We start from the raw sequence: 10,000 nt of genomic DNA, 5'->3' as shown, positions 1-10,000 counted from the left end.
GTGCATTCCTGTATCAAGTTAGGAAAGAAGAGAGAGGATATTGTATGAATATTGGCTGAAGTTTTTTAAGCACAGAGATGAATCTATTCAGCCCCAGAATTCTGCAGACAAAACAAACATAGCGTATCACAAACAAGGCTTAAATTCAAAGCTAGGTTCATGATTAATGGATAAGGATTCGTGAGCTACCGAGTCTTAATGTTTATTTACGATTACTTGGGTCACACACGGAAGAGAACGTTTTAGCAGTTTCTTTAACTGAAGTTTGACAGTGTTTACAAGAGAAAGATGGTTGATCTGCTGTTACCACCCCCACAGGCACAGAAACAAAGGAGAGCAGGAGGCTATGTGTGATAGTTGAGATTATCCTTTATTTATCTCCAGCAGGCTTTGTATAGTCTGCTCTCTGTGTTGGCATTTCAGTCCGACGTATCGGTGCTCGGTTCCTCAACAGCCAGAAGGCCAGTGTCAGCTCCACTTGTGCACCTCTTTATTCATGTTCATGCGCAGGGAGTGTGGAGGAGTCTGTATGAACTCTGCAGAGAAAAAGCAGAAAGGTTAGAGCTTCTATTGAGCTCTGAAATTATGATCCCAACCCAAACAAGACCCGTGAACATGACACATTTTCTTCGGAAATGGCTAGCTGCTTTTTTACATCGTGTGAACATTTCATGAGGGATGGATCAATATGATCAATGTGGTCCAAAATGTGTGTGTGTGTGTGTGTGTGACTGAATGACTAAAACTCTACCAAACCAAAGACTATACAGAAATAGAAAAAAGGAAAAATTAATCTGAAAAAATACCAGAATTAAGTCAGAATAAATGAGAGCATCCATATACTTTAGAAAAGACGTCCTGACCAAAGTTAATGTGAATAGTCCTGTCCTGTCCTGTTCTGTTCTGTACCAGAGAGAGGAACACAGGTGCATGAGGGAGTGTGATGACGCAGATTGTAGAACTGCTGCTCTGTGGCTCACAAACTAAAAAAACAACTAATATGTCTCATATAAAACAATGGAGCATCTCCCCTGACTCACACACACATACACATATACACACATACAGGTGTGTGTTATACAGTGTCAGGGTATAAGAACATATATATTCCCCATATGGTTTTTATAGTAGAGGTACCATATATTAAATATATATTAATATGTATAATATGTATAATATGTGAGCACTGCATGTTCACAGTTTGCAGACACTTCTGCAGATGAAGTTTGCCATGTACAGTGCCTGTATGGGTATAAAACCCCAGCACTGAGATATGGAGCAGTGAAAGTGTGTTATTTAAAAGGATAGAGCTTCATAACTTTATCTCAGCTAAAAAGAGTGCAGTCACTCCTCTCTTAGCATGACTTCAGGCATGTTTGTGCTGTTTCTAAGGGCCTTGTCTTTCTGCTGGTCTTTTTTTCTTCCTCTTGCAGTCATTATTCCCCCTCGCCCTTATTTTTTGCCCCTCTCAATCCCTCTCTCTGGCTCTCAATTCTCTCCACACCCTACCATCTGGAACTGGAGCTTTCCCGTTGTCGTCCGTCTCCCCCCACCACACACACACTTTCTACACGTTCCTTCTCTCTCTTCCTCTCTCTCTCCCTGAACCAGACACTCAGATCTTTTTGTTTTTACCCAGTTCTCCCCTGATACAGCTGTGTTCTGTGATGCAATAAGGAAGACTTGATAGCTGTCCTGCTGGAGGGAGAGTAGCAGAATGTATGTCCCCTTGTTGCCAGTGGCGTTTGTTTACAGGAAGCTTGTTGCATGGGCTGGTTGCCATGGCAAGGCGAGGTCACATCTGTGTGAAATCACACATTTCTGCAGCATTGCCTCATAGTTCAGCAAAGAGGAGGGTCGCGGGATAACGGCCAAAAGACTGGAGGTGATTCCCTCGGCACAATCTCAATTAAAACTCCACCAGTTGATGGGACAGCGTTGGCGTCAGTGTGTGCGTGTGCGTGTGTGTGTGTGTGTGTGTGTGTTTGTGTGTGTGTGTGTGTGTGTGTGTGTGTGTGTGTGTGTGTGCGTGTGTGCGTGTGTGTTTTTTTATTCTGTCTGAGTTTTTTGAAGGATGATGTAATGCAAATTGCTAAGCGGCTGTATACACAGGGAATTTAGAAATGAAAACAAAATGTGCAATTAAGGGGCGGAGCACTTGTTTAAGAGGAAAATGAGGGGAAAATGAGGGGAGGGAATGACAGAAGGCCTGGAGAAAAGGAGTGAAAAAGAGACAGGAAGGAAAGAAAGATGGAGAGTATTTTGGAGAACAATGAAAGTGTGTTGGGAGAGTGTTGAAAAGAGAAATACATTGAAAGAAGAGGATGACAGCTGATGGAAAGAAGAGACAAAGTGAGACAGAAGGGAGAGAGAGAGAGAGAGAGAGAGAGAGAGAGAGAGAGAGAGAGAGAGAGAGAGAGAGAGAGAGAGAGAGAGACTTACAGGGACATAGGGAGATAGTGAGGTGTCAGATATATACAGAGTAAAAGAGACAGAGAGAGAGAGAGAGAGAGAGAGAGAGAGAGAGAGAGAGAGCTCCTTAGCATTCCCTGAGCTGATTCAAAACAGAAGGATGACAGGACAGAACCACAGATGACTTACAGCTGTGAAACATCAGCACTGCCCAGTGTCCACTCAGCTGGAAACACACACACACACACACAGTCTTGTGAAGTGAAATAAACTAAACCTTGACCTGTTAGATTGAGCTGTCTTAGAGAAGATGTCACCTTCTCTCCCTGCACTGGAGCCGACTAAACCACTTCCAGAATTGCTTTTTTGTTTTTTCTCTGCTCACCCTCCAGAGCACTTCACACTGAGCCGAACCCAAAACAGAGCTACAGAGTTCCTTACTGTGGGACATCAGGGGTCCCTTCAGTGTGTGTGTGTGTTGGTTGGTCGATGTACAGTGCTCTGTAGAAGTCAGAGACCACTCTTCATTAATTTATTTTCTAGTGAATATTTGGTTCTCCCAGTGTCTGTGTGGGTTTCCTCCGTGTGCCCCAGTTTCCCCCCACCGTACAAAGGCGTATGTTGGTAGAGGATTGTCTGTTCAAAAGTGTCTCTATATGTGATTTGTGAGTGAGTGTGTGAGTGTGTGTGAGGCCCTCTCCTGTCCAGAGTGTGTTTCAGCAGTGTGCCAAGTGATTCCGGGAAGGCTTCCGGACACCACAACCCAGAACTGGATAAAGCAATTAATGACAATAAATGAATGCATGAAAACTTCTATTAAACTTTTTTATAGCTTATACGTCCGCTGACATTTCTGTGTGTGTGTGTTTGTGTGTGTGCGTGTGTGTGTGTGTTTTGCCCTTGTTCGTGAAGATTCCATTCAGAGGTCAGGGCATTTTCTGTGCTTGGGTAAATTGACCCGGCAAAGCATGCAGTGTTATCAGTGAGTCTGCAGCTTTATACAGAGTCCTATTCACTGAGGAAGACCACTCATATAGAACAGTTGAAAGAGTGTGTGTGTGTGTGTGTGTGTGTGTGAGAGAGAGAGAGAGAGAGAGAGAAGGGGGGGGCGATGAGCAGGTTTGTGGAAAAGGAAAACAGACAGCACACCTGTTCCTTCTCCCAAAGACCTATATTTATACCTGGACATCACTACATTACAAACACTATCACTGTGTGTGTGTGTGTGTGTGTGTGTGTGTCCACTGTAAACCTGCAAATGTATGAAGGGATTATTTTTTATTTCACAAGCTCTATTTTCTCTCTGATGACTTCTTCTGGCTTTTGTTCTCTGTGGCCCTGCAGGCAGGAGATAAACATTACCACCCCAGCTGTGCACGATGCAGCCGGTGCAACCAGATGTTCACGGAGGGGGAGGAGATGTACCTGCAAGGTGAGTGAAGCAGTTGAAAATCTGCAAAACAGAACCACCTGACGCTCACATTGTTAAAGCGCCCTGAGAGATGTTCTCAGTGTTATATGAATGGATACTTGTGATGGACACCTCTCAGCACTGCTCTCTCTCTCTCTCTCTCACTCTCTCTCTCTCTCTCTCTCTCTCTCTCTCTCTCTCTCTCTCTCTCTACCTCTCTCTCACTCTCTCTCTCTCTCACTCTCTCGCTCGCTCTCTCTCTCTCTCTCACTCACTCACTCTCTCTCTCTCACTCTCTCTCTCTTTCTCTTTCTCTCTCACTCACTCTCACTCACTCTCTCTCTCTCTCACTCACTCACACTCTCTCTCTCTCTCTCTCTCTCTCTCTCTTTCTCTCCCTCAAACACACATTGGTATTAGGATTGCTAACTAAGGAGTTTCCATAGGTGTGAGTGAATGTGTGAGTGTGTGTCACCCTGCGAAGGTGTGTTGCTGCCTTTTGCTCAAGGATTCCGGGTGGCCTCCGGACCCACCGCGACCCTGAACTGGATAAGTGATTTCAGGCAATGAATGAATAAATGAAAGAATGAATGAATGAATATTAATAACAGTAACATAGCTGCATGAAAATAACTAATAATTCATAATTAATCTCTGCCTTTCTCCTCAGGCTCTACAGTGTGGCATCCAGACTGTAAGAGCAACACCAGAGTAGAAGAGAAATACAAGGGGGGGGGGGGGGGGGGGGGGGGGGGGGGGGGGTACGTGTCATCCTTCTCACACACCGAATATACCTCACACACCCAAAGCAGGCCCTTTCTTCTCAGCCTTTCTTCTCCTCTTTTACTTTGACTCATCTCTTTGTTTACTTCTGTCCTCAGTTCAGTAGCAGAGGGCCCACCTCCTTCTCCCCCTCTGTGTTGTCTCTTTAAGTTTGTTATGGAGTTGTTGGGTCTGTCTCTCGGTGTCTGGTGCTGTGGCTATGGGCAGTGTGTGTGTTTACGTGTCACTGCGTATCAGTGTATGTCCTTTCTGTTCTGCTTCTCTTCTGTAGGCAAAGCGGAAACATCTGGAGAGAAAGCCCTCCCCTTTTGATATCTTTTTCCCACTGTCTCAGTGTCACTCTCAGTGTAAGAAGGTGGTAGACAGCAGTGGCTCTCAGTGGTCACAAGGAAAGCTGCAGGTTTGCAGTGTCTTGTTGCCCCCTTGCTTCCAGCTAACCTCACTGTCCTGCTTCATCCTGAAGCAAGACCATGAAGCTGCGCTGTGTTCGTTTAGGACTTCTATAGCAGAGGGGAGGGACAACACAGACACAGACACACATGCACACACTATGCTTCTGCCACACCACTCGTTCTCCCCCTGATATTTGTGAGATGGTCTTTTTTTGTTTGTTTCTTTGTTTATAAAATAAAAAAGATATTTCCAAGATATCTCCCCAGTTCTCCATTTCTAGCTAGGCCTGCTCCTGTCAATAAATGCTAGCAACCTGAGAGGGTAAGGGCTAACATGTGGATTCTCTGAGCCACAGGTATCCACTGTACTCTTTTTGAAGTGCCGCTGCCACAGAGTTATTGGGCAGTTCAACCCCCTTGGACAAGATTATTTATTGCCGCTATTACAGCAAAGACACTGACATAATAGCACCCGGCCATGGATGACTGTAGCATTGCCATGGGACATTGAACAAGCAATCTCCTGCCGAGCCTGTGCTAGTGCTATGAGATCCATCCCCTCTGTGGACCTCAAAAAGATTTGAGAAGCACTGCTGTTCTCCAAGAAAAGAGTGTTAGGTTGCTCTCTGTATGCTTACCAGTCAGCTTAGATAACATATTACCACAGAAGGAAGGGCATATGATTTATGTCATTCATTTATTCACCATGAATCAGATAATAGTCTCATTTGTCTTCCAAAAGCGTTCCGCTATAAGACAACGCATGCACAGGGAAAAAAGTGGTATTAAATAGAAAACATTTTTTTTGATGTTTAAATATGGCAGACTGAGGTAGATGTGCCAGTGCTTAGCATAAAGAGCTAAGGTTTATCACACAACAGTGTGTGTCCATGTGTGTGATCTTGTGTGAACCCTCTTCCTCCGTCCACAGCTCCTCCCTCCCTCTGTAACTTCACTGCATCACTCAGAAAGGCAGGTACTGTATTCTGCTACTGGCAGCAGAGTGGGGCATGTATCACGCAGCTCCTGCACAGCAGAGGGTGCCGGTCTAAGCCCTAAGCGCAGCCTGTGTTTCAAGTCGATGATGATTCGTTAGCTGGTTACATTAAGTGCATTCACTTTGGAAAATGAATCTACACACAGTGTGCTGTCGATGTCATTAATACAAGGCTATATCTTCATTCATTAATCAGTGACAAATCCATATCTGGAGTTCTGGTTCTTAGCTATGAAAAGGTACTTGTGCTGTGTGGTAAACAAGAATGTTCCAAAGACAAAGTTTTAGGTTTTGCTTTTTCTTGAAAATTTGCTGGTTCCTCTCAACTGAAATGTGGCTACTTTCATGTGAGCCGTTATGCTTTGAACTGGCATAAAATTCAGTTACGCTGTTTAGGCAACAGTAGCATCACATTAGAGAAGATACTGGTGTTATATAATATCGAAGTTTAATATTATTTTAGTAAAGCTGAGATCTACATTGGACAATACATGTTAGGTTTGCATATTTATCTAGGGTGACCAGATCTGAGATGGTGAAAAAGAGGTCTCTCCGGGGGGGGGGCGGGGTGGAGCTCTCGCCCCTCGCTTACATTTCGGCATGAGCCTTCCCTGACGTAAACACGGACTACTGACGTGCAGACTGACCAATTAAATGTTTACAGAGAATGTTATCGACCAATAATGATAGCGCTACAGTCAGACCGTCCAATCCGAAGATTTCAGGCTACTTCACCACGCCCCCTTCTCACTAAGCGAACCAATCGGAGTAGGGGAGGGCGGGACTAGTTTGTGAACGAAATGCTTCTCAAAGTTCTATGTAAGCTCTAGAAAAACAAAATCCCGGACGTTTGTGAAATTCCGCCCGGACATTTTTTTTAAGTCTAAAAAAGAGGACATGTCCGGGTAAAAGAGGACGTCTGGTCACCCTAGTTTATCACTGGGAAAAACAGCATTTTTTTTAAGGCTCATTTATGCTCAACGTAAAATACGGATACAGACACGGACGGAGCCTTCTGTCTGTACTCGGCATTCATTTTTTCATGTGTAATTTTCACGTTTTCAAAGTTTACGGATTTGTTTTATTAAATGCTATTATACAACAATATACAGTACAAGTTTGGGACATATAACCTATATAACACCAATAAACATTCTGATATAAATCATAAGAAAACAAAGTACAACAGAGAGAGAGAGAGACTATTCTGGTGGATTAACAGACATATACATATAGCTATACAAGCAAATTAATTGGAAGGAGCAATATGTACTTCAGTTAAATATCTAAGAATTGTTCAAGTTTGAGTTGATATTACCTTATAAAGTGTAGTTCATAGCGCCCGAATTGAGATGCAGGGATTTCGCTTCATGCCACCACAGACATTAGGCCGTGGCCCACCGGCCCCCTCTGCCTTGAAATGAGTGAAAGCAGTGTGACTCATCACATCAGCCGGACTCAGATATGAGCTCACTCTGCACACTCAGCCAGAGATGCTGACCCCAAATAAATCATACCAGTCCGCACTAAATTACTCCCAGAGACTGCTGTTAACAGTCATGTAGCTGTTCAGAAAGCACATCATTCTGATTCCAACAGCTCTGACAAATTCTTTATTGAGAGCCATATCTGAAGGGTCATGCTGCATGGGCCGTGGAGTGTGGATGGCTTGAGGCAGCTGGTGAATGTTTCAATATCTAATTGCACTGAAAATTAGAAAATGAAAGGCTGTTGGCACTGCTATTTATATCTTGGCTTGGACTTTAACTCGATCCTATCATTCAACATGAAAGGAATACTCCACAGATTTTCAACCTTGTGAATGTTTTCTAAAAATATGCTGTAGTGTCGATTATCACAGAATAATTTCAGTATCTTTCCCTTTATCCATGGCACCCATAAATAATCAAGTGCGTTTATATTTTTGGAATTGGCAAATGCTCTTGTCTAGGGCAACCCACCAGAGAGAGGCAAATGTAGCAGTGTAGCAGTCTACTGACAAATTATTGCATCGCTGTCTGCTTCTCTAAGCGGAATCAAACCCCATTCTGCATTTTTGACAGCGGTGTTATTACCCTCTACCCTGTACCAACTTATCAAGTCAAGAGTCTGGAAACTTGTAACCTAGTGTCACCAATCCTTCCATCTGGAAAGTTCTGAGGTCTGCCAGAATTAATTATATTTTGTAATAATAATATATAAATAATACAATAACAAATATTTACCAGTGAAAATTTAACAAGTGATGGTGGCGCAGCAGGTAGTGTCGCAGTCACACAGCTCCAGGGGCCTGGAGGTTGTGGGTTTGAGTCCCGCTCAAGTGACTGTCTGTGAGGAGTTGGTGTGTTCTCCCTGTGTCCGTGTGGGTTTCCTCCGGGTGCTCTGGTTTTCTCCCACAGTCCAAAAACACAAGTTGGTAGGTGGATTGGCGACTCAAAAGTGTCCGTAGGTGTGAGTGTGTGTGTTGCCCTGTGAAGGACTTGCGCCCCCTCCAGGGTGTATTCCCGCCTTGCGCCCAATGATTCCAGGTAGGCTCTGGACCCACTGTGACCCTGAATTGGATAAGCGGTTACAGATGATGGATGGATGGAATTGAACAAGTGTCAGTGCCTTTTACAGATTTTTCTATACTATTGTAAATACACAGATACACAGTCTTGAATTTATTTTCAGTGCTAATCGATGGTAAACCACAGATGGGACACATAGAGATTAGGTTGACAATGTTGGAGTGTTCCTTTAACTCAGTTGGTGTATGCTGTAGAGTAAGTTTGGCTGGTTGCTAATACAGTGTCTGGTTCCCCCGCAGCCCACGAGGTCTTCGTCTGAGAGTATCTGTTCTCGGCCTGGCTCCAGCATCCCTGGCTCTCCGGGTCACACCATCTATGTGAGTTCCACTCCCCGGCGCCCTCTATCACTCCCTGAGCCCATCGGAGCCATTCACCGCACTCACTCAAATGGATTTTGAGGCTGAGACTGCAGGATCACTTGTTCTCCTTCCCTTGCAAACAGTCTCCATCTTTATTTGCCTTGAGTTGTGGATACATGCACTTCTCCTTCAGACATTTAACTAAATACATGTCTATACACACGCTCACACACTCTAAAATCATACAAAATCTGATATAATAACAGGTTTAATAAGGAGTAGTTTAACCTGAATGTTAATGGACCATAGCTTCATGAAGCCGTATTCATATACGTATATATTTTATAATCAGGACAGCTACACAGTGTTCGCTTGCATATAGAGTGTCTCCATCCTCTTTAGTGACCCATGTGAAGTGCAGTAACTCTGTTAGGACGTGATGTGGATCTGTTTGACCCCTAGCTTGATCGTCCTCCTTCCTTTCCACTCTCTTTCCCTGTGTCTCTTCATCTGTGATTCCTCTCCCTCCTTCCCTCCCCCTTTCTCCTTCTTTCCTCCACCTCTCCTCCCTCCAGGCAAAAGTAGACAATGAAATCATTGATTACAGGGACCTAGCAGCCATCCCCAGGGTCAAGGCCATTTATGACATTGAGCGTCCAGACATGATATCCTACGAGTCTCTCCACTCCACGTCCTCTACCCTGGACAGACAGGGCAGACACAGCCCTGGAGAGGTAACATAAAGCTATTCTCACCTAGTTTGACCAATGCATGCTGTTACGATTCTCCCATTGATCAAAATGTACAACATGAGCTAATGTAAACATTACAGGGGCTCACGTTTTGAAAAATTGTGCAGTTCCTTTATTTCTGGGGAGCAAAATATAATGACACCTGTCCTACATGGACATTTGCCTACAAATGTTATTAAAAGTGCAGCCATATACTTTTCTCAGTCATTATGGAGTCATCTACATCTGTTTCTATACTCCCTGAAAATTTCTGAAGTCTTTGACTTGTGGATGTGAATAGTTTAGGCATATTTAGGTATATTAGAAAGTACAATGTACTGTATATTCTAATAAATTATATTTTAAAAAATGATAGTAAAACTTTGAATGGTGGTTTAAGGGTTT

The 10,000-nt window shown here is 43.8% G+C and overlaps 1 protein-coding gene across 1 annotated transcript in view; it reads left to right on the top strand.

The window, feature by feature from the left end:
• The window catches only part of LOC136684304 (actin-binding LIM protein 1-like), a gene marked incomplete at its 5' end in the record, with an annotated part of 8,263 nt that extends 2,939 nt beyond the window's left edge, over positions 1-5,324 (top strand). Inside the window, 5 exons of the mRNA XM_066659126.1 lie at positions 3,757-3,844; positions 4,494-4,584; positions 4,705-4,789; positions 4,878-5,006; positions 5,280-5,324. Of these exons, the coding sequence (XP_066515223.1) occupies positions 3,757-3,844; positions 4,494-4,584; positions 4,705-4,789; positions 4,878-5,006; positions 5,280-5,324 (438 nt within the window). The remainder of the gene's footprint in view (positions 1-3,756; positions 3,845-4,493; positions 4,585-4,704; positions 4,790-4,877; positions 5,007-5,279) is intronic.
• Positions 5,325-10,000: the final 4,676 nt, after the last annotated feature.

The sequence above is a fragment of the Hoplias malabaricus genome, unplaced genomic scaffold (genome assembly GCF_029633855.1).
Source record: "Hoplias malabaricus isolate fHopMal1 unplaced genomic scaffold, fHopMal1.hap1 scaffold_571, whole genome shotgun sequence".
Lineage (NCBI taxonomy): Eukaryota > Metazoa > Chordata > Actinopteri > Characiformes > Erythrinidae > Hoplias > Hoplias malabaricus.
This window is presented reverse-complemented; position numbering and strand designations above follow the sequence as displayed.